Below are 25,717 nucleotides of genomic sequence, written 5' to 3'. Positions count from 1 at the left end.
AGATAGATAGATAAAATAGAGTTAAAAGATGCACATCAGGATAAGAAAATGATGTTAGAAGGAAGCTCTGAGAGCCAAGAAGGAATGTTGAACAAAGAAAATAATCGACATGTTCGTAGGTCTAAATAAATAATGATGGTATAAAATCATACCAATATCTAATATACAGGATTAATATGAAATAAGATAGAACTAAAATATTGGGCAGAAATAGTCAAAAATTGCATATATCGGCAATGTACAAAATTGATCACATAGAAAAGGACTACCTTAGGTCTATTCTAGGAATGTATGATTGCTTTAACAGTGGAAAATCAATAAATGCAATTTATTTGTTGCATTAAGAGACTAAAGCAGAAATATTTTACCATCACCTCACAGATAGGGAGAAAGCTTTTATCAAACAAGTCAGCTTTTATTTAAGCTAATTGAAGTTTTAAAAAGCAAATCCTGAAGCAAACACCATATTCAAAGGTGAAAAATACAAAGTTTTAAGGAACAAAACAAAAATGTCCATTATCACTACTTTCAGGCAACATTATATTGGTAGTTCTGGAAACTGCAATAAGAAAGGAAAAAAAGACATGAGGGAGGACTGGTCCCAGAACGCTCATTATTTAGAGATATAATTGTCTATGTGGATATCTGAAAAGAATCTATAGTTTTATATCTTAAAGAAACATTTCCACACACACACACATATATATAGCAACATTATTTTAAAAAATTAAAAATCACAGATATGACAATCAACAGTATAGTGGAAAAATAAATTTTGCTAGGTCCATCCAATGGAATACTACACAGATATGAAAATGAACATATAATAGATATACATATACAAGAAAAAGTAAAAAGAAAATTTAAGAAGAATATCTATAGTGAGTTTCAATAAGTTTCACAAATACATAAAAGTAGCAATATATGTATAAAATATACATAAGAACATAGCCTTACTTCACAGCTTTGCCACTGGTTTGGGATACTTGGTCGAAACTTCTGGTCACAAACAACCTTTCTCATTTCCTCTATCGAGGGATCTGAAGGCACCATGTCATAATAAGGCAGCTGGTACTCCTCAACAATTCCTATAAGAAATTTGCATGATAAATTTCCCAGTGTAAATGATAAATAAAGATGCTTATTTCAAAATAACACCAATTAAATCTAGGTACAAGTAGCACCATGGAAAACTGGAAAGTCAAGTTTATTAAAATTATATATCACTATAAAACCAAGGATGTAAGTTTAAGGTGCTCAGTTTAATAGTTATTATATAAGTTTATTATAATTTTATATTATAAAAATTTTGATAATTACGTAAATTGTATCTAAAACAAAATTATAGTAATTACTTTATATAGTATATAATTTTATAGAATAATATATTGCCTATTATATAAATAGTACATAACATGTAATTTTAATAATTATATAAAATATAATTTATACTATAAAAATTATGTAGATTTTGATTAACATAAAATGCCATTGTGAAATTCAAAAGTAACACCTAATTGAAAAATTTACAGCATGGCCTCATTGCTCTGTGAATGAACTATATTTCTCTGTAAAATAACCATTCAAGACAAAATAGCTTTCTCTTTTCGAAAACTGTTAGGTCATCTTTTAAAAGCTGAGTTTCTTACATTTGTATTTTACAACTGTTATATCTGAGAATGTTCTGAAGAAGCGGCCAAAATATTTGAAGATGAATGGTTTGACATGAAGGTTCATATTAAAAGAGCCTCAAATGCATAGACAAAGAGTTGACCTTAATTATTAGAATATTACTTGAATTCAAAAATTTCCTTGTAAGATCATTTGAATAAACTACAGTCTTTTTAATTTAAAACATTTAAGATGCACCATAATATTAGAAGGTGAACTTCAAATCATGTTATCTAAATTACTATTTCAACAGCTGAAGAAAATTGACAAAATTCTAAAAGCAAATCTAGACAAATATCAATATAAAATTTTAAAATAATAACAAACATATTTGAAACTTGCTATTTACCAAGCACTGTCCTAGCCCTTTAGATGTTTTACTAATTATTCCTCAAAGACACTAACTAAAGAAGGTACCGTATTATCCCTATTTCAAAGAATGAGGAAACAGAGATACAAAGAGTGCCATGAACTCGCTCAAGGGCACACATCTGGTAAGCGGCACATCTGGAACTCAATCCTAGGCTCAGGATTCCGCTGTCCATGTTCTACATCACAATAATTCTACTGCTTTTATGAGTAGTTTCATCTTCCCGAATATTTTATTATCTCATCTATGAATAAAGGGGGGAAAGTATGTTTTCTCATTCACATATAATTTTCACCTTGTAAGCTTTTCATTTAAAAACAATGAGATTGATATAAGAAAAAAATGACATCAATACAAAATGTAAAAGTTGACAGTGGTTTGTTTAATAAACTGTCGTTCTCTCATTGACTGTTTACTGTGAGCATGCTCTGTACTAAAAGCGCCACATGAATTCACTGAATTAATCCATTAAATCCTCAAAGCCCAAGGGGTCAATTTCATTATTTCTTCATTTTACAAATGAGGAAAGTGAGACCAAGTAACTTGCCTAAAGTCAGACGTTCAGGAAATTGCTATACCAAGGCTCAGCTCTAGGCCTGTCTCACTTGAAAAAGAAAACATTAAATCATTTTCTACTACTGTTTAACTTTTCTCCACTGATGCAACAGTTCCATCAAATCGCATGTGTAGGGTTTCATCCTCTCAAATTCTTCCTCATTATTAATCTCTAAACTGCTGGGAGCAGTAGCATAAGGAACTTGGTCTTTGCTCATCTACACCCTTCACTTTTTACCCTACACATTTCCTCATCACAGGAAAGAAAAGAACAAGAAAAGTCTGAGAGCCAGAAAACTTCAGCTCAAGTCCTGTGGCCTTGGCAAGTCATTCAACTTCTTTGGGTTTCATTTCTGGCATAAAGTAGGGATATAGCAAACTGAATACAAAATCGAAATTTCCAAGTGCTACATAAAGTATTATTATGGAAATAAAAATTATCAGGAGAACTGTCACCCCTACTTAAGAAGTAATTTTAATCTAAAATCTCCATTTTATAGAGGATTCTTCATTTTTGTCACTGAAAAGATATGACCAAAAAGTATTCTCTAAAATATTAAGAAAAGATTTAATATAGTGCCTCAAAAAAAAGATAAACTATCATATCCTATATTCAGAGCATCAAGGAAAGGCAGACATATGTATTATGTCCAAAATCTTACCTCCAACTGAACACCTTCGGGCTATTTCCCAGTAAACCAGACCAACAGAATAGATGTCAGCTCGTTTGAAGGACTCAAAGATATTTACATTCATTGTATCATCAAGCATTTCAGGGGCCATATACCTTCAAAAACATGCACATTTCAGATTCTGTGTATGACTTTATAGCAGTCCAGTAAAACACAATCTTAATAAATCCTGATACAAAATATTTCAGATACCTTACATCAATTTGACAGGTAGACCTGAGCCACTGTAATAGAATAAAATTAAATAATATAGTTATTGACTCAACTATAATTTAAAAACATTTTAAATAGAACTAGAGGTCCTCTTCAGTGTTCAAACGTGTGCCAGGAGCCAAATACTCGGAAAGTACAAGCCGAGGGGATTCAGTAAGGAAAACACTCAATAAAGATAAATCAATTTCCACTAGTAGTTTTTTTGCCAAGGAAAGCTCCTTGAGGGCAAACAGTATTTTTTATTCATCATGGAGGACCCAGTACTTCAACACAGTACTCAATAGCATTCCACAAACACCTGCTCTAAATGAACAATTTTACTATACATTGACTCTAAGAAAATTACAGCCTTGTTAGAACAGGACTAAATTAACGAAATCTCCAGTCCATGAGAACTGACTGAGCCTAGTTGCCCTAGGGAGATTTTAAGGGTTTCTCAGAATACTGAGGTAAGGAGGCAACACTCTTCTATACCCTTTTAAAAATTTTAGATCCTCTAAGAGAATCTGACATCTAAGGTTTCCCTGAGAGTCCATAACATGGGGATAGTCAGATGGACAAGTTAAAGCTTGCTTTTTATAAGGAAAAGAAAGAAGTCCCTCAGGGCTGCCCAGTCTGAATAAACTGTCCTGAAGTGTTTCTTGGGCCTCATTAAAGTCTCCCAAGGAACCAAGTGAAGGACTCAGAGGGACTAGCCTGGACTCTCAAAAACAGCCAGAGGCCAACTATGCCTATTTAGAAATTCTCTACTCTCAAGGGCCTTTAACGACTCCAGGAAATGTTTTGTTTCTCATTTCAAGGTTAAGAAAACTAGAATTATGCCAAAGTGAAGCGGAGCCTGAAATTCAAATAAAAGGAAACGGAAATATGCTGGCCCTATGGCCACAGGTTTGTCATAACAAGAAAACACCATAAATCCCATGACTAATGGGCCTGTCTTGACATATATGTGGTATGCTCTGTTTATATCACACTTGTTCTTGACTTTCAGAAATTCTGTTCCTTGAAAGTGGGAATTGTGTCCAAACTCATATTATCTTAATAGACATCAATTTGAGAGACTCAATGATAAATACAATTATAGGTAAAAACATAAATTTGTTACATAATATTCTTGAATATCAAGAGAATACAATACACATATACATATGTATTGTATAGAGTCCCTCACCTATCTAGTCCACTATATTGATTCTGTGTTTAGAACCTGAACATATAGAACTAGCCTGAGTTTCAGTTCACTTATAAGGTATAAAGGCTTTGGAGGAGCTGTACATTGCTAACATTTTCCCTGCTTCTCTGTAGGAAAATGTATTCTCAGAATGTGGCACATTAAGAATAATATATCACCATCTCTTCTACCATTTTTCTCCACTGGTTTCCCCACCAAAATGGCTACTTTCTATATGATCAACATGCCAATTCTCCTTGTTTTATAACCATTGATTTTTCAGTGGCCCAGAGAAGACTTCTTGTTTCCTTGGGCCTATTGATTTTCCTTTTGCACCTGCTGGCCACCTCCCTACACATATTGCAGGCACTACCATTTGTGGGGCAGTCATAAATCTTAGTGTGCTACCAAAGTAAGTTTTCTTACCTTTTGGTTCCTACTTTAGGATTCTGAGGTATGTCAATAGTGTTCAGTACTGAATCGTGCTTCACAGCTAATCCTAAGTCTGCTATAGCACAAGTTTCACACTTTTTCACTAAGATATTCTTTGATTTTATATCTCGATGAGCAATAGCAGGTTTACCTATGAAGCATAAGAAGAACATATTCATTTTTTTTTGTTATTGAAGGTTAAATCCCTCCAAAAGGAATCATTTTGACGAGTTGGCTCAAATGTCACTCCTTAAGAATGGTCTTCCCTGAGCACCCATTTCTCATCCTGTCATTCTCTATTACATTATCTCATTGTGCCTTCTTCACAGCTTTTACCACTATCTAAATTATCTTGTTTATTCATATGCATGTTTAATTATCTGTCTCTCCCAATTAGATTGTAAACTACGTAAGGGCAGAGACTGTGTCTTAGTCATCACCATGTCTCCAACACTTACATCACTAGGTAACATTTAGTAGTCACTAATATATGTTTGCTGAATGAACAGGGCAAAAATAGCATTGATATGTATACATAAAAACATAGCAAATATTTTCTTATAAAACAAGTTTCAAAATTCTACTGCCCTAGACCAGCAGCTCTCAAATGTGGTCCAAAGTGAGTCCTTGAGACTGTTTACTGACTACATATCTGTGTGATGCCATCTTTTCTTCAAATACTTCAACCAAAACAACATATTGAAACAGATTAAATGAAGAAGAGTATAAAAACCAAGACATTAAACCTGACATTAAAGAGATTTGCAAAAATGTAAAACAAAACCATTATTTTTGCTAGATTGGTTTGTATTACAAAAAACTGTGCAAATTTTAAAAAATTATTTATGTTCATATTTAATTGGCAAATTATTATTTTAAGTGGATTAATAAGTATTTTTAAATTTCTCAATTTTAGTTTCTAATATAGTAAATATTGAAAGATATAACTCATATACATAAAAACTTTCAGGGACCTTCAGTAATTCTAAGAGTTTAAAGGGATCATGAGTCCAAATTTGAGAACCACTGTCCCTGACTAGACTAATGACTTCCTATGGCTAATTTTTTATTAACTCAATGAATAGAAAAGACCACAGTGGATATTATTTGGCCTTCAAGTACATGAAATATATTTTTTCATGATCATATAACCCTTTCCAATTATTTTGATTATCGAAAGTAAACATTTAAATTATTTGTATTCTCTGAACATAGAGCATTTGCCCAAGTATATGTGCTAAATGGCAAAGATAGAGCCACCAGGAATAAAAATATTATTATGAATAATATACAAAATGACAAGTACATAGATGAAAGTTGACTATCATGACAAAATATTCAAAGTATCTGTTGTGTTTCTTTACATTTGATAATTGTAAAACTAGAATACAACTAAACACTAAAAGACAACTGTTTCCATTCTCATATTCAAGAAGAAAAAAATTAAATGGAAAATATATACCTTGTGTACCAACAATCTCCATATGAAGGTGAGCCAGACCACTAGCTATTGAAAGTGCCAGTTTGATCATTCCAGCCACTGTCACTATGTTTCTATTCAAATAGTCATATAAGGAACCCTGTTCATGATATTCTGAAACAAGCCAAAGTTGAGTCCAAGTTCCATTATCTATTAGAAAAAAAATTTGTTGCTGTAAATATATGTGGAAAAATAAGCCAAAACCATCTGACAAATGTCAGTGTTTAAAGTAAGTCTATATTGGTAACAAAGCAAAGTTAATTCCTTCAGTGATAATGCTTACAGTCTGGGTTAGTAAAGTAAAAATTCTCAATGAATTCCTGAAGATGTTGATGTACTAGGACCTGTTATATGTATCCATCAAGGCAAAGGAAGGTATCTGTAAGGCAGTGATTCTAACAAATGGACAACTTTTTCTTATTCCCTCTTTATCAATACCTGCCGGTAATAGCAACCACATTATAGGAGAAACTACTGAGAGGTGCATTTAGGCTTAGTGTTGTGTTATAAATTACTCTTGAGCTTTTAAGAAAGATTGTACCAATAAAAAACAGAAACATAACAAACATATGCAAAATATTCTTACTATCACAAAAGTTCTAACATTCTAAGAATGTTCATGCTATTCATCTTTCAAAGTACAAAGTTGTTGATTTTCCCTAAAAGCTTATGTTAAGAACCAAATACAATTACTAGACATTTTCAAATAATTTACCTCATTTAACCAAAAGCTATTTGAGCTGATGAAAGACTTTTAGCTGAAGAGAAATTAACCCCAAAGTTCTCTAGGTATAAGAGTCCCTAGAGTTAGCTGTAGCTTTTGGAATAAAGTGTCTACAGTAGCCCTGTGCAGTCCTGACCAATTCTGATGTTCAAAGAAAAGAAACTATAGTGAACATTTGCTAAAGAGTTTTTCTACTTAGTGCTTTATATATGAGTTCTTCGCTATCTAAACATTTAATTTCAAAATCTGAGTAGTGATAAAATTTCCTAAGAATGGAAAAATCAACACAACATGATGAAGTTCACTAATAAACTGACCACATATAACCTTTAGTCACACATCTCTCCCAGCTTAACACCAGTGGCTATCTTTGAACTCTCACATCAATGTTTTTGCCAGAGAGTTGACCAAAAAGTGAAACTGTAAGTGTTGCAAAATATATGAAAATGCATGAAGATGAAAGTGATGTTAGAGACTGTTTGGAATCAGGTACAATGTCACTTGACTAGTAAGTCGTTGACAGAGGTAGACCAGTTAACTGAGAGAAGATCAAGAATGCTCATTCTTGTTATATTGTTTTATAATCCAATAAATATCATGATTAAATTAGCCCCAACAAGATGGTCCATATAACCTCGGTCATTACTGCATTCACAACATTGCTAATTAATCTAACCAGCAGATAGTTTAACCGAACACTAGGAAGGAAAAGAAGCTGTTAACAGCTTAAAGAGAAATGTTTCATTTTCAATAGGTTGGATATACTTTCAAAGAATATGTAGTTAAGAATTTGAAAAGATGTCTTTTTTTTTTTTTTAAGGTCAACTTGGCTTTACTCAGTTTCTCCCTAGCAAATCAGATAAGACAAATCACCAGCAAATGTAATTATGGCCAAACTACACATTAAACACTAAGCTTCTCTTTTGCCATCTAATTAATAATAAATACTTTATTGACCAAGGTTATATTAGGTAAAAGTAATCATAGATTTTTAATTTTCATAGGTAATCGTGGGTGCCTGATATCTACTGATAATTTGTTTGCTTTTTAGCTAGAGGTTATAATCTCTACCTCTCCAAAGTTCTTCATGAGTATTACTGATTCAAATTAATAAAAAATTGATTGGCATTTTGCTCACCTTTGCTCCCTGTTTTCCTTTAAGGAAACTAATGCATATTTAAGCGAGTAAAAGCTATGCAAAAAGAGAAAAGAGAGCATAGGTAATCCACAATCTTTATATCCAGTCCCTGATTACTCAAGGATATATACAATATTTTATGAATATTGATTTAATACCAGAAAGTTGATGCACTGTCTTGTTCTACAAAACTCAAAAAGTAATAGTGTTTGGGACTGTTAAACTGCAAGATATAAATCATACTCAAAGTACATTAATAGAAAATTTCACTAAGATGTCTTGTTTGCCAACATTCCAATAATGTTTATATAAAACTTGAGTCCTGGAGTCGAATCCTATTGTACAGATGAAAACTATAGTCTTAGCAAAAGTAAATATTCTGCTAGCATTCATTGGTATATTGTACCAGTTATCAAACTATTGAAATACTTCTGTCCTGATCAGTTGATAGCTGTTATTGAAAACTCCCAGTGACATTTCTTTGTCCTACACACCCAAAGCAACACCCCCTCCACCAAGATGCCCCCAGATCTCTTCATGACCCAGCATCTAAAGAAATAAAAACCAGCATGGCAGGGTTTTTCCAGGACTCTGTTCCAGTTGAAGTTTTTGTTCTAATTGGGTGGTTCCTGTGCCATATCAGTCTTAAATATCAATCTGGCCATAGCATCATCATGATTTCATACCACTCATTTGCCCTGTGTTATTGTATGATTTTATGCACATTATCTGTGGAAAAGAGAAAAACATTTTCTTTCCTCTATTAAGAAATCATACTTTTAGATGATTTTATTAAAACAAAGAGACAATTTATTCTCCTTTGATAACAGACATAACATTTCATTTGCTGAAATCAATTAGATTGAAAATACCTTTGTTGTCAGCAGCAATGAAACCAAGGATGTTTTCGTGTCTCAACATAACAGTCTGATAAATTTCTGCCTCGCGAAACCAAGATCTTTCATCTCTGGAGGAGAATATTTTCACAGCCACATCTTCTCCACACCATCTTCCATGCCAGACTTCACCAAATCTACCTTTTCCTACTATCTCCTGAAGTACAATTGTCCTGGCAATCGTTCTTTGAACCAACAGAGGTAGACCTAACCAAGGAAAAGACAGAATCCATTATTCAAAATAAATAAAGGCCAGAAAAAACTGTCAGAATAACTATTATTTTCACATAAAAAAGCAAATATTTAAGCATTTTAATGACTTTACCGATTTTGAAGAGATAAGCACCTTTATGCCAAACTTTAATGTTAAAGTATGCTCAAAAAATATTCCAAATTTTGATTATGAATTTTTCTTCTCATATTCACAAGTAAAAATTTCTTGAACATAGCCTGCTGCTACAGATATCTGATTTTCCAAAACTGCTACAAATATCCCTGGTTTGTGCATGAAATCCAATCAGGTTACTAAATAGACAAAAGTTTAGAAAATATGCTGTTAAAAGAAGTACAAATTAATAGTTGATAGCTGGTCACAGGGAATGGGAGCACAGCAGAGGGAATGCAGTTAGCATTAATATGATGGCTAGGTGGAGGGCCAGAGAAGGGAGGGAGCAACTGGGGGAATCGTTTTATGAACTATATAGATGTCTAACCAATGTATTGTATACTTGAAATTAATTTAAATTAATTAAGTAAAAAATAAGCTGTTAGCCTCTAAAATATAACATATAGTCCCTAGTACTACTGGGAAAGCAGAAGAATGTTTTGAGAATTAAAAAAATTAAAACTGGAAAGTGAAGAATCAAATTCAACAATCAAGTGAGGTAAGTAAGCATGTTACAGTAAAAGCAAAGTACAGTCATAAAAAATATCAAATGGATATTTTCTGTGGAGTGAAAAAGTCAAAGAAAATATATTCTGAGTGCATGTGAAATGTTTAGTTTCTTCGAACCAATAACTCCACTCTAGAATTTTATCCTAAAGATTTAATGCAAAATATAAAAGAAATTATGTTAAAATGTTTATGATATTATTATTATTTATAGGAAAATTAAGGAAAAGTGTCTGATAATAGAAAAAGATGTTGAATATAATGCAGAGATTAAGAACGCAGATAAGAAAGACCTCGGTTCCAATTTTAGCTGTGCTATGTGGTAACTACAGGCAAATCATTGAATTTTTCTGAGCTTTGGCTTCCTTGTCTGAAAAATGAGATATAATAATATTACCTGTCTCATAGGGGTACTGTGAGAATTAATAAACATGTTAAGGACTTAGCACAGTATTTGGCATATTACATGCTCAATAATGGATAGTCCTTAATATTATGTGTTAGGACGGATAGTTTAGAGTCAATAATAATGGCGCTGCTTATGAAGAGGTATTTCTTAGTGACATGGGAAAATACTTTTGCTACAATGTTAAATGTAAATAGCACAGTAAATTCTATCCATCTACATAAGTGCATCAAAATATGCACAGAAAAGACTGAAAAGGAAACATACTAAATGTTACGATGGTTATATCTACTTAATGGAATCAAGGTAAATTGTGATATACTTCTTTCTAATTTTGTACATTTTCTTAATTTCTACAATGGGTAGTTATAACTCATAATTAGAGGAACATAAAAAGGTTACAGTATAATTTATTCTGGAAAGTCATGTTTAGTTGCTGTCATTGTACTCAGATGGCTGGAAAGCCCTCATAGCAACAACTGTGTAAGCTCCTGCAGGATTAAGCCTCTGCTCCTGAAATGAGCCATGGTTTATTCAGATGTTCTCATCATCATGAGAACCACCCACTATGACAAAACAAGCACAGACTATAAATTTGCTATTATGGGTCTCAACAATTAGTCACAAAGTCCCACAACTAGAAAGTTCTTCTGAGATCATCTGGTTCAACTTTATTATTTTAGAGAAGAGAAAATTGGGGCCCCACAGAAATGAAAGACTTACCCAGGAATAACCTGCTAGTAGGAGGCAGACCTAGCACTAAAACACTCCGGTCCAAACTCTTGTTCTGTCACCATTTAACGGATATGACTGCAGTCCTTCCCTGCTGGGAGGATTTCTAGCAGCAAACTATATAGGTTATTTTTGTAGGCTACAGTCAATTTTACTACTTGACTACACACAATAAAAGTTGTACTAACAATTATTAAGCCAAATCGCAATTGCAATCACTCTCTTCCATCCCCTCTTGCAATACACACACAAAAACATCACCGCCAACAACCACTACCAACAACAATGCAACAATATTTAGCTAGAAAACTGGATAAGCCAATGTTTTCAAACTGCAAATTGATCAAGCACACAATCAATGCCACAGACCAGAGACAAAGTAAGACAACATTATCTAAAGTACTCAGTACAGCAATTAAGGTGAGACAGTAAAACTCAGTAAAAGTTGCTTCAGTGTCTTTCAAAGCAACCACCCAAAATAATCTAATTCTTGTGTTATATACTTAGAGATTTCATTTGAAGATACATAGACTTTGCTTCTCCCTGTAGGTTCGTTTCACATTTTTTATACCAGGATTGTAAAAGCCGATGTCTGTCTGCTAGAAAGGCACCTTTCAGTAATGTCAGAAGTGCTATAACACAAGAGGAGAGCAGCAAGCTACCCAGTCTCTTGGAAGCCACCTGAGACACAATCCACTCTCAAAGACAGCCTGGTAAAACATCAATTTATTTTTCTCTCTTGCAGGCATTATATCTCTTTGAAATTTGTCCTTGACCAGGTCAAGGATAAGCTTCACAATTTTTGTTTCTCAACATCTGACAAAGTTGCCTCTTGTCTAAGGTCACTGGCCAATTAAGAGAAGCAGAGAGGAAGCAGAACAACCTGATTCCCTCCCCATGGGTGAGCTTTTGTGACAGAAGCCTTGCTGCCAATAGACTCATCTCTGATTATCAAACGCAGTGCCGCCATTACTTACTTTTAGCCAGTGGTCTCTGCCAAGTACATGCAGCTAACTTAGGGAAAAAGTACCTAAAACTCTTTCAAATTGCTCATTTAAAAAAAAAATCATCCACACTTGGGTACATTTACAACTTATTTTAAGAGAAATCTTAGAATAATCTAAAGAGGAGAGAGTCCAGCAGTCAATAAATCCAGATTTGGGTGTAAAAGTTGCATAAAAGCACCAAAAAATTTAACGTTAATTTTTTTTAGGTTATGCTCTGGCTCATGGCTGCTTTCTTAAACTAAATATTCAGTCTCCAGTTATAAAATATCTATTATGTTTATTGGAAAGGAAAACGCTTTAGGAATTTTAAAACCCATATTAAATATATTCAAGGAGTCACTCCAAAATACACATTTCTACCTAACATCTCCAGATGAACTGAAATGTTTTGGTGGTAATTAAATAGATGGTTATTTAATCACTTGAAACTCATAAAGAAATTATATAAGGTTTCAAAGAACTTGGCACAAATCAGAGCTCTCCGTGCACATATTATGTGCCTAGAATGTTGCCAGCACTCAAGAAATTAGGTCACAGTGGGCCCCAAAATGTAATGCTCAAGGAAGAAAAGAATACTGAATCTGAACAAGTTTTATTTTGAAAGGAAGAATGCCAGCTTTCTATCCAATAATTTAATTTGAATTTCAATTTTATAAACTTTGCAGTTTGGAGACATTTTTCCAATATTCCTCCCTTGAAAACATGCCACCTAATTTGTGCAGTGACAGTGTAAACATTGAAACTTCGGTCAGTGAGAGAGCAGGCGATCTTGCCCCCCAGAAGCAGCAAACTATCTGAGCCCTCTGGATGATATGATTAGGCCTCTCTTTTCTGGACTCTTTGGTGAGTCTATGGCTGCATCATGTCAAATGTAAATGCTCATATAGATGCTAACATCCCTCTGTCATCTGCCACTGTTCATTGTGTCTGCCTAGATGCTCCTAAGGGACATGGGAGTTACTTAAAATCTGTTTGGGGTAATAATCATCCTTCATGATCCTTCCAAAGCAAGAGGGGCTGCAGGGGCTTCGAAAGTGGCTCATTTAGGTTTACCCTAATTTGTGTTTCTGCACCACCACATGCTGACAGGATTTCTGGAGATATACAGGAAAGCAGGGAGCCTGCTGCCATTTTAGGGAATTGGTGATTACGAGAGAAATTCTTCTTTATGGCCAGAAACCCAAAAAACTCTAGACGTTTTGTGCTATGAAAAAAAGCTCACCTAAGCCATAATACAGCCTGGTACTCTAAAATACACATTTCTACCTAACATCTTCAGATTAACTGGTAATGATTAAATATACCGTTATTTAATCACTTGAAATTGAGTTGCTTTACCAGAGGCTCTGGAGTTCCATTAAAGAGGAAGAGAATTATCATACAACCTTAGCATCAAAAGCCTGCACAGGAATGCTGTGTTGCTCCCTTTTATCTTTCGTTTCTATGATTTAAGAACATATTCTTGATTTTAATTTCAGGTCAGCTCTCTGGTAACTTTGTTCACATGTCCCAGGGGTGCGTACAGACTCTAAAGACCTTCATAATCACAAGCAAATGTGCTTTAAGAACATTATTTTGAGTAACTAGTATCTCCCGCCACCAGAACTCAACTCCTCAAATTCAGTAACTCTTTTGTGCCCATGAAACATTACCAAGAGAGCAAAAATGATTATTACTAATCATAATGGAGAAGAAAGAAGAGACTCCTTCCTTGCTTCAGAAATAAATTGTGAAAGAATGTCAAAATGAGCATCTGAATACCTAAAGTCACAAAAGGCAAATGAGAAGATTTAATTCTTTAGGCCATGACTGTATTTTCTCTTCATCAAATCGTAAAACATGTTTCTATACCAGAACTTACCATATACCCTATCAAGTATTTTAAATGATGGAACTCATAATTGGAGCCCTTTTTTGTTTAAAAATTTCTTTTTATTTATTTTTAAATAAGAAGTTTCTTGCTGAAAAATGGACCACAGGCACATACCGGATCCGGATCCAGAGGTAGTCACATCGTAAATCAGATCTTTTAGAGTTTTTCCAGCATTTACCAGATTGCACTCAGAGAGGGGCTCCTCCACATTCTGTCTCTTTTTCTTTCTGTATGTGCACTGTCGACCTTGGCATGCCCATATTGTCAGCACTGCAGCTACGAACAGGAGGCAAACTGGCACAGTAATAACAACAGTCAGCTCCATGGGTCCAAGTTTTGGGGCATTTTGTGAGGCTTCAGTAAAAAAAAAAAGAAAGAAAGAAAAAGAAAGGAAAAAAGAAAGAACATGACCATAAATCAACCCATTTAAAATATTTTAGAAACTTGAAATGCAGTCACCAAAATTTCACATCTATAGTGTGCAGCTACACAGTGTACACATACATTAGTTGGCAAAGATTCTCTGTGTCCTAAGCAAAGCTGCGGAAAGGGAGCTCAGGTTAGGCTACACCTAGGAATGGTTATGCCAGGTGACAATAGGAGTCAGAATTAGGATCATAAAAAAGCACTAGCTCAGGAGGTCCTTTTTAAAACCTCCAAGCAGTTGACATTTTTTCTACAATTTTCTCCCCATTTTCAGCAGTCCATCCTCAGAGTACATTCATTCATTCACGTCATAAGTAAATACTGTGCTCTTGCAATATGTTGCCACCATTCCAGGTGTGGAGGTACAGTAGTGAGTGAGAGAGCCCCAACCCCTGCTCTTGTGGTACTTATGTTTGCATGTACCTATATTTAATATATGCAATGCAAAAGCAGGAGGTAATAAGTGCTACGAAGAAAAATAAAGCAGAAGAAAGAGATGAAGAGATGGCGGGATGCTATTTTAGATAGCATGGTCATGGAAGGCCGACCTGGGAGGCATCAGGGAGCAACAACAGAAGGCATCCTACGCCCAGCAGAGGAACAGCAAGTGTTAGGGGCCCAGAGATAGAGACCTACTTGGCATATTCAGGAACAATCTGTGCATAGAGTACAGTAAGTGAGAAGGATAGAAATGCGGTCAGGAAGGCAAAAAAAAAAAAAAAGAGAGAAAGATCACGCGGGGTCTTGTAAGATAAAGAAGGACTGTGAATTCTAAGTAGAAGTTGTTACAGGGTTTTGAGGAGGCAAAGATATGATCTAACTCATATTCAGTGTGGCTACTGTGTGAAGACACTAGAGGCGCAAGAGTAAAAGCAAAGAGACCAATTAGAAACTGAATGTAATAACCGACAGGAAATGATGGTCTTGGCTGACAACCTTATCTAAAACAGTCCTTCCTTCTCATTCCTCATTCACTCTCTATACCCTCTTTCTGTTTTATTTTAATCTCTAGATCTTATTGCCACCTGGCACATCTTATATTCATTTATCTATTATCTGATTTCCTCCAAAGAACACATGCTTCATGAGAAGAACTTTGCCTGCTTGGTTCTCAACTATATCCCAGTGATTACAATAGTAGATGGTCAATAAATAGTTCTTGAATAGCAGAATCACTAAAAGTTTTTACTACTTTTGTTGTTAATAAGTAAAGGATAAGATTTTTAGTTTTATAAAAATAAATATGATAATTGAAACCAAATAACATACGGATATAATTTGTCATTCTAATTTTAAAACACATATAGCCAAATTTTTTTAAAGTTAATCCTGCATTTAAGAAATCTTTTTAATTAGAAAAACAGTGATACATGAAAAATCTATGATTATGGCTATTTCTCATGTTTTTCAAAGAAGTTATTTTGACCCTTGAAATGAGCATATAGTTCATTTTGTTTTCATTCACTATGGACAGCCACAGCATTGATTTAATTTTATTTCCAAGTCCTACCATCGGGGATGTTGATTTTTGTTTTTAATAAACTTAGTGTGCATTTGATAGAATAAGGGAACAAAACTCTGGAGCCAGGTCCTCAAACATCAAGAAGTAGAAGAATGCAGATTTTGGAAAGAGAAGTTTACGTGTGGCTATTGTGCCCTGGGCAAACTGCACCCTTCCCCATCCTACTCTCAGCTGGTTCTGCTTAGGCTACTGAGAGAGTTAGAGACAATGCACAGAAAGCAATAGCGTAACACCTACACCTTAGAGTTTAGACAAATTACAATGATAATGGACCTTGTGATTTCAGCCATTCCTCAGACTTCTTTCTTTGCAATGACAATCATAGAGTGTGTATATCGAATATATTTACATTTTACCTATAATATTTCAACCAGAATACATGAATATAATTTGAAAACAAATATCATTTAATTCTACAGGAAAAAGAATTAAATTCCACAGAACAAAGTATATCCAAAGAAGGTTCACTATAATCCTAAAAATAGTAGTCTATTTACAACCAGCGAGTGAAAGATTTAAAAATGTTAAGTGAACTTTAGAAACAAACATAATCCATACTCTTCTACTTTGCCTAGTGAATTTTGGCAGACCACCAACTTGCTTTCTCCTGAGTGTTTCAGGATTCCTCTGAAACTATTAGAAGTTGTACAGATGCATATGAGACGAGCTTGGCCATGAGCTTTCTTATGACAAGGTGCTAAAAGAGTTCTCTAAATTGACTTTGCTTTAGAATCATTAACTATGATACCCACAACTTCTCGTTTGCTTATAAAAGAGTTGTATTATCCATTTCACTATAAGCTTTTAAATTTACATTTCAATTGTATCTATATTTTTATGTCTTCATAAAGGTATTCTAAGAAAACCACATAGTGTACTTAATTACTTACAATTTATATAAACATCTGTGTAAACATGTTCTTAAAAATAAAATTCAACTATTAGATACATTTATACAGCTAAATTTTATTTTGATATGTGTTATTTGGAACTATCAATATAAACATTACAGTTAAAAAGCGTATTGATTGCTTTCATCTTGGTAAAGCTCTCTTAAGCAGAGCTCAGATCATCACCATGGCAACCAATAAGGAGGCAAAAGGTCAGCAACCCTGAAAATAGAATAATCTCTATAAAAGAGCACTGCTCCAATGATGGCTACTGCTCTCAGGGATGTTTATTACATATGGGCAATGTTTCTTCTTTTGTGAACCAATTTACTGATACGAATTAGTAAGAAAAGATTAGAAAAAAAAAGCTTACTCAGCTAGATAAAAGACTAGTAACAACACCATCCAGAAAGAGCTACTTAAACACTGAGCAATTTTTAAAACAAACATTTGTAAAACTATCTTCTAAACCAAATGTTGGTTGTAATCGCTACAGGAGATAAATGAAGAAAAACTGTAGTCTATACCCCATGAGCCTTGGTAGGAGACAGTAGTGTCGTTAAGAAGATAATGTAATGTTACCACTGATGAGCGTATGAATTTCTCTAGAAGGTTTTACATTTTTGATCATAACAGAACTCTTATTATTTGATAATTTCCAATTTTTGAGATTGTCTGTGTCAACAGAGATATATTCTCCAGGAAATAAGTAGCTCCATGGGGGGCGATATTAATCCCCAAGGTGAGGTCTGAGTAGTGCTGCATTGTTAATTCAAGTTATCTCACTCCCTAGTAAATTAAACAGAAGGGGATGGGGGAAAAAAAGAGAGAAAAGCACTAGCCCAAATGGGTGACAGCCTAGCTCACAAATATCTTCCCTATTTTAGTTCTACAATACATTAAACCAAGACAACGCAGGGGGGGAAAGTATTAACCAGGCAGGGAGTAGGGAACTTGACCTGAATGGGGTGGAAGATTCTATACAACTGGAGAGAGTCATGTGAAAGGCAAAAGAATGTAAGAAGGTAAGATAAGAGGGAAAAAAAGAAAACAAAGAAGGAAAGAAAGAAGGAGAGAAGGAGAAATGGGATAACATTTCTTTCAGGTTACTTTTGTGAATTTTGCAACTTTTCCTAGAGACCTAAGTGGAACTGGTGATGGTGAAAATCAGTGGTCGTTGTCACTGCTCAAATAAAATTCAGAACCGGTTTAGATGTCTCAGCTTCTTCCAAAACACTTTATTACTCCCATTACCTCCTTGCTACTTCTTATTTCTGGCTTTAGGGAATACAAACTCTTCAATACGAAAAGAAAAAGATGAGAAGTGGGCACGATCCCCATGTTTCTTCCCCTGCTGACCTCTTTTCTTTCTTTATTAAAAGTATGAAAAGTTATTAATGTTTATGAGATTTATAGAACCTTCAAATTAATTAATTTACATTTCCTTAGTATGTGCTATTAGGAGGAGATGCCTTAGAACTAAGTGGAGATAGGGACTTGATCAATGACTTCAAATAATTCATATTGATCATAGGCACAAAAGCTTGTACTGTATAAACTATATTCAACTTAAAGACCCATTTCTTCACAATATTTGAATGGCATTCAACTGACTAGAAACTCGGATAACAATGGAGCGAGGTATAGAACCTCTTTGAGGATAGAGTAACTGAAGAGATATGTACAGGCTGGACAACTGTTTGAAAACATTCAGGCAAAACAAAACAAAACAAAACAGAGGTCTTTGTCCAGACAAAGTACATTTTTGTAAAACATTTCAAAGTTAATGCTTCTTTCCCAAAAGTTGCTGTAGCAAGTAGCTACAGAAATTTTAATGGGTTCAAAACACCCGCTAAAGAAACCACAGACTAATTTAGCATTAAAACCCTCCACTTCTTTTTATTAAAGATTTATTTCCAAGTGAAAAGATACCATTTTGCAAGGTTGAATCCATGAATGTAGAAATATCAGATCTGCAACTGCTTAACCAAACCTCTTAAAAAGGGAGGCATTTTTTTCTCTAGCTTGTGGCTTTGAAATATTCTCGGGTAATAAACCAATCGAAAAGACAATGTCACTTGAGATGCTTTCTGCTGCGTCTGTTTCTGTCCTGGCACCAGGAAGAAATACCACCAGTGTCAACTGAATGATGTGGTGATGTTCTGATCATCCGCCTGTCCTATAAACCTTCTATGACACGGACCTGTGACTTCAATTAAAGGGCATATGTTTAGTTCACAGATTTCTGGAGGTAAATGTGGAAATAATATGTGCAGTTGAAACAGAAGAAAGAATACATTATCTCAAAGCTATCTCATTAATTAGCTCAACAGGAATAATTTCTTTTGTCGAAAACAGAGTGACATGCTTAGCAACGAGAAATTGCCCAAATCTTCATGGTGAACCTCCTTTAACCTGCCATTTTGAAGCTTCTTTAAATGGGGGTACCATCATTATCATGTCAAACATTGGCTTGATGGCAATAAAAATGCGCTTCTAATTGGTGTCTTGTTGCTTTACTAAATTGGTTCAAAGACTGGGTCCAGATGGATTGGTTTGTATAACATTGCACCAAAAACAAATCAGTAGGTGGGAGGCCAGAGAAGTGGGGCAAGGTCCACATCCTTGTAGAATTTAAAATCTACTAAGGAATATAAGATCCAACTAGGGAACAATTCCAAAGCAACTTTGCAAGTAAAAATATGGAGAAAAATTTATGTAAGAGCAAGGGAAGTCGGAGTTAAGAAGAAGAATATGTAACTACAGCTACATGTGTGAAGTACACACATGTGAAGCAAAACAGGTCTAAGGAGCTAAGTCACAAACGCCAGTTTTGTCTAACATGCTCATGTAATTCTGTACTCACTGATGGCAGGCAGCTCTTCCTCACCCCAAGCTTGTCCTAGCCTCCTACTTCTTCACAGTGACCCTTATAAATGTCATCAGGACTGTTCCAATTGGAATTTAATTTCGTTAGATTTTTCCAACATGCACAACTATAGGCAGCAGCAAATGGTCTCCCTTTTTCACAGATAGAGAATAATCATGTCAAACAGGTTGTTTTTGATCAACATTAACCTCAAGCACTGAACAACAGTCAAATATTTTCTAATCTAGAGATTCAACTGAGCTGTGACAGTGACAGAAATAACATGAGAATTATTTCTGCCTTTTAGCTGAATCAGATGAGTTATGGGCGGGGGTTGGGGGGAGCATTCCATTGTTCCGTGCTCAATCTATAAATGGCTATTTGTATACACTGTCTTCATCTGGCCTGATTCCATGAGTATATCACAAGCAGGGAGCACTGTACACAGAAAGATTTCCTGAATAGTTTGCTTTGTGCTGCTGGTTTTCTGGAGGGATGTGAGGAACACTGAGAAGTTTCTAATTTTCTTTTGTCCACTAGCATCTGAATTTAAGGATAATAAAGATTTTATTTTAAGGAAACAGAACATTAAATTGGACAATATAATCTTTGGCACAAGGGGTATGAAGAACTTTTACTCAAGCAGAGGTGAGATTAATAAAACATAGGAAGGAGAATTTAAATTGGCTCTATCATTTTTTTTAATCTCAGGGCATGCACTCAGAGATTAGCTTCTTAAACTGTCACCAAAACACATATCTTCAAATGATAAACATCTGTAAAGAAATGAGATAGTAATTACTCAAGGAATATTTTAGTTTTTTTTCCTTAAGCAAACATTTTACATGGGAAAACTGAAACCTCCTTGGAAATGGCACCCATATCTCATATCTCTGCTTCCCCAGCTCATGGCAGATAGCCTTGTTCAGAGAAAGCACTAAAAATATTGATAACAAAGGAAAAGTTACACTTCTCTGTCTTAAAGTTCATGCTAATAGAATTTCTCCCACAGCTAATACATTCACACAGAGCAGTTTGTTCACTTGGAAGAGACTGATGAGAGATAATCCTATTTTGACCCAGCTCAATGTCCTGTACATGATAATCACTCCGAAAATATTTGAGTAAATAGGTAATAGTATTGACATAACTGAGAGAGTAAGGGCTTACATAATGTAAAATCCTCAATTTAGAATTGGTTATAAATTTTACTTTTCATTTCTCATTATATCCCTGTAAACAAAATTTCATAATCGAAATCAGTATACTTGTTTCTTGAGATAAGAAATGCTTCCCATCTTCCTATATTAAACTTTTAAAGCATAAGCTTGACTTCTTTGTATGATTATATTTCATAGCACTTTCCAAAATATAAAAATCATAGCATCTTTCAGCTTATGGAGAAAAAAATAAATACCCACCTAGCACACCTGTCAGGTGTACACTGAATCCTTAGAGAATGAGCTATAAATGGATTTGTTCTTGTGGTAGCAGAACAATTCCACAAGGGGACTCATGAGCATTTCTCAGCATGTAGATGTCACCTTACACTGACTAGATCAATGAATTTGTGTTTAAAATAGAAAACCATAAATGTTAAGAAAGCACCATGGATTTTTTTTTAAAGAAATAAAAATAACAAGACTTTTAAACTCTCAAAAGAATACTACTAAGTCTGCAATTTTTTAAATTATAGCATGCTTTAAAATTATTAATTTTTGATAAATTCAAGTTTTATATTTTGGCAGTTTATTGTCCTTCAGTTTGGTTTACATTGATATCTAATTTAGATATGTGCCTAATCAATATGCATTGTTCGCCACGAACAGAACAGGAAAGTAGAAACTGAGGTTAATGAAGCAACTACGTTTTAATGCTGTGCATACATTTTCTTTATTGAAACTAATTTTTGACTTAATCAAAAATATAATAGTATTATTAAAATACTAAATCAGAAATTACTACTACACTTACCCTTTCAAGTACTGTATGTTTTGGTAGCAAAATGGGAACAAAGATACCTGGAACTTGAATATTTTTGTTGAATAGTCTATTTCCATATGAAGGATGGTAATTTAGTGCAAGTAGGAACTAAATAGGGGTGCCTATCAAAGTTAATCCTATAAATAACTAGCTTCTCTAGCCCAGGTTTCTTGATCTTATCCTGGATGAATTTTCATAGACAATTTTAGAGTGCTCTTGATGCTCTTTGACATTACTATTTCTCTGCATTTGTCTCAGACATCACCTAGAGTCACCAGAAATCATTTGTTACAAAATGAAATGTAATCCAGCCATGAAAGGATTAAGCAACAAAATGTGATTCCTTCACATGGGAAAAGGAATATGTTTTAATACTAAGGGAGAGAAGTAAGATATAAAATTATATTAGACAGAATAACTCAACTATACTTAAATAGAAAATATACTAAACTATTACAGTGAGAACTCTAGGCCAGTGGGTATACGCTCAATATATATTGAATGAATGAATGAATGAAGAGGGAAAGTCCATGCCCAATAAGGAAGAGTCACTCACATCAGCTTTAGCCAACTGATAACAAGAGGGAGACCTTGAAAAATGCCAAATCCTCTGTTTCTTCAAGATAAGCCAGATATCTGGATTTTTATATTAAGGCTCTTAACTTTTAACATAAATAAATTCACTGTCCTTTTCCAGAAACTATGTAAATCAAACAAAACCTGTCTGTGGGCCAGCTTATAAAAAGCAGATAGAACTCTGGGTGACTTGTTTTGCTATTTCTATGTTCATTAGAAATGAGTTTAGCTACAAATAACAGGAAACCAAACACGTTTTCTTTCTCTTTCATGAAAAAGGAATTTGAAGATGAGTAGTCCAGTGTTGGTAACATGGCTCCACGAAGTGTTCAGTCAGGCTCCTTGCAACTCTCTTGTTGCCATCCCTATAGTGTAGCCACTATCGTCTTGGTCCAAGGCAGCTGATGAAACTCTATCCTTTACTTCCAGGCAGTGTGATGGAGGATGGCATAAGAATGTGCCAGTTCTGTTTTAATGAATCTTCTCCAAAGTCCTCCAAAACACATCCACTCATCTCATTAGCCTGAACTCAGTCACATGGCCACACTTACCTGTACGAGTAGCTGAAAATACTGTCTGTTAGGTGGACAGCCATGCAAGGAGCTAAAAGTTTAGGTTCCGCTACTAAATGGGTATTGTAGGAAACTAGATGTCTTTGAAATGCTTATTTATAGTCATAGTAAACGCTGATCAATGGGATTTTTTTCATTAGAAAAATAACATATATGCAACTAAACAAGTCAGACAGTATAAAAATTTATAAGAAAAGGGTTATATAATGTCCCTAGCCTGTTAGCTCTCCAATACCAACTCCAGGCGTTAATAGAATGTACAACTTCCATAAATTTACTATACACAAAGATTACTTTGAAACAATGGGTTTTCTTCTTTTTTATTGTTGTTGTGAAATATAATGAATACACAGAAAAGTACATACAATATATAGGTTAAGTGTAGAAATATAAGTATAGCATAGAATTAATTATAAATGTCAATGCATCATCACTCCCCTCATCTCCCACTGTCCTGTACCCCCACTCTGAGATAACCTCATATTATCACAACCTTATCCCTTCCCCCAGGGTAACCATTATCCTGATTTGGAGAATAGTCACTTTCTTGCCCTCATACTGTGGTTCCCAGAACCCCTTTCCCAATATGGTTCTAGGTTGAAGTTGAAATATTTACATACATGTTCATAAATGAAAATGACTTGTAATTTCTTTTTTCATACTGTCTTTGTTGTGTTTCGATATCAAGGTTATACATAAAATTAGTTAAGGACTATTTCCTTTTCGTCTATGTTTTGAAAGAGGTATAAGAATGATCTGTTTCTGGAAGTTTGGCAGAATTTTCTGGTAGAGGATCTTGGGCTTTAAGAGTTTCTTTATGGGAATATTTTTATTACCTTTTCTAAAAACTACTAATTCAAGGTCTTTAATGTCTTAATAATATTCAGGTTTGGTAAATTATAATTTTCTAAAAATTAGGCTGCCTATAAATTATGTTATTTCAACCTTATACAGTCTATTTTTTTTTAAATGTACTTGTATCAATAACCAACACAGTGGCTTATTAAAATCTCCTTTTGAGGTTGTGGACTTCTCTATATCTTATAGCTCTGTGAATATTTTTTGTATTTTGGGGCCCATGTTCTTATGTACACAGAATTTGAAATTTATAAGAATCCCTGGTAAAATAAAACTTTAATCATTATAAAGTGACCCTTTATTAATCTTTTTTGGTATTAAAATTTTGTTTGCTATTAATATAAATACATAAGCATTTTTGTCTGTCTAATATATGCATGGTATATCTTTTGTATCACAATAATTTCAATATTTCTATAGACTTTCATTTTAGACATATTTAAAAAACATTAAATTGGATTTTTCTCCCATATGATAACCTTTGTTTTTTAACTGAAATGCTTAGTCTATTTATGTTAAATTATTTACATTTAAGTATTACTGACATATTTGGATAATTTGTGTTAGATCTGTGTGTTTCCTTATCTCTCTCTCTCTCTCTCTCTTTTTTACTTCTTTTGGATTGTTTTTATTATTCCATTTTTACCTATTGTAGGATTAGAAGGAATATATTCACAGTCTATTCTTTTAGAATTAACTCAGAGATGACAATAGGCTCATTCAAAGCATAAAACTGAACAATATCTTTATTCCCTTTCTAGAAAAGGCAAGGTCCCTAGAAAATTTTAACTCATTTTATCCTCTTCGACATGTATAATATGCTATTTTCAAACTGAATGAACATTTTATCAAGTTTTTAAAAATCTCACAAGACATTATTGTAACAGATAAATGTTCTTCAGAATTATTCACACATTTGTCATTTTCTTTACTTTTCATTCCTCCTTGTATGTCAGAACTTTGGTATTAGTTTCTTTCCGCATTAAGTATAACCTTTAGAATTTATTTTATCAAGGAGTCCGATAATGTTAAACTCACCTTTTTCTGTTTGAAAATGTATTTTCCTTTACCTCACTCTTTAAAGATATTTTTGTTGGGTATAGAATTCTGGGTCATCAGTTATTTTACTTTAGAATATTGAAGATATAGTTCTAACTTTTCTCTTTTTATTTTTGCTACTAAAACAGTCTCAGTTCTTCTGTAACTCCTTTGAATTTTGTTTACCTTTCTGTCCATCAACTTTTAGCATCTCCCTTGTCTTTAATGTTCTGTAGTGTTACTATGCTATATAAAGGTTTAAATCTGTTTTTATTTCTCCTCTCCATATTCACTGAATTTCTTGGATTTGTAGATTGATGTTCATCAATTCTGAAAAATTCTGAGCTATTTTCTCTGAAGATACTACTTTTGCCCAATTCTTTCTCTTCTCTCCTATGGACCACTATGTAAAAGAACAGGTTAAACTTTCTTATGCTTTCCTCTATTTGTCATCCTCTCTTCCATATTTTCCATTCTGTAGTCTCTATAAACTGCATACAAAATTTCGTCTGACCTGTATTTCAGATCCCTAATTCTATCTTCAGTTATTTTTATAACCATTGTTATTAAACCTACCCATTAAGTTTTTAAATTTTGTTATCGTATTTTTAATTTTTTGAAAGTTTTTCTGTTATTATTCAAATACACTACTTTTTTACAATTTCTTATTTTCTAAAAATATTTCAGAACTTGTCTATTTTTAATTTAAAGAATAATTGCTCTATAATTAT

At 33.9% G+C, this 25,717-nt stretch overlaps 1 protein-coding gene across 3 annotated transcripts in view; it reads right to left on the bottom strand.

Annotated features, from left to right (window-relative positions):
* The window catches only part of ACVR1C (activin A receptor type 1C), a 37,348-nt gene that overhangs the window by 2,793 nt on the left and 8,838 nt on the right, over positions 1–25,717 (bottom strand). Inside the window, exons 2-7 of one of the 3 annotated variants that reach the window (XM_011359124.1) lie at positions 14,367–14,606; positions 9,319–9,549; positions 6,567–6,734; positions 5,099–5,255; positions 3,259–3,383; positions 958–1,088 (exon numbers count right to left, since the gene is read on the bottom strand). In XM_011359124.1, coding sequence (XP_011357426.1) covers positions 958–1,088; positions 3,259–3,383; positions 5,099–5,255; positions 6,567–6,734; positions 9,319–9,549; positions 14,367–14,606 — 1,052 coding nt within the window. The remainder of the gene's footprint in view (positions 1–957; positions 1,089–3,258; positions 3,384–5,098; positions 5,256–6,566; positions 6,735–9,318; positions 9,550–14,366; positions 14,607–25,717) is intronic. The other 2 variants (XM_011359130.2, XM_011359135.2) reach the window with 2 other exon arrangements.

This window comes from Pteropus vampyrus, unplaced genomic scaffold (genome assembly GCF_000151845.1).
Source record: "Pteropus vampyrus isolate Shadow unplaced genomic scaffold, Pvam_2.0 Scaffold2, whole genome shotgun sequence".
Classification (NCBI taxonomy): domain Eukaryota; kingdom Metazoa; phylum Chordata; class Mammalia; order Chiroptera; family Pteropodidae; genus Pteropus; species Pteropus vampyrus.
The sequence above is the reverse complement of the archived record's forward strand: the minus strand, read 5'-3'. Positions and strand labels throughout refer to the sequence as shown.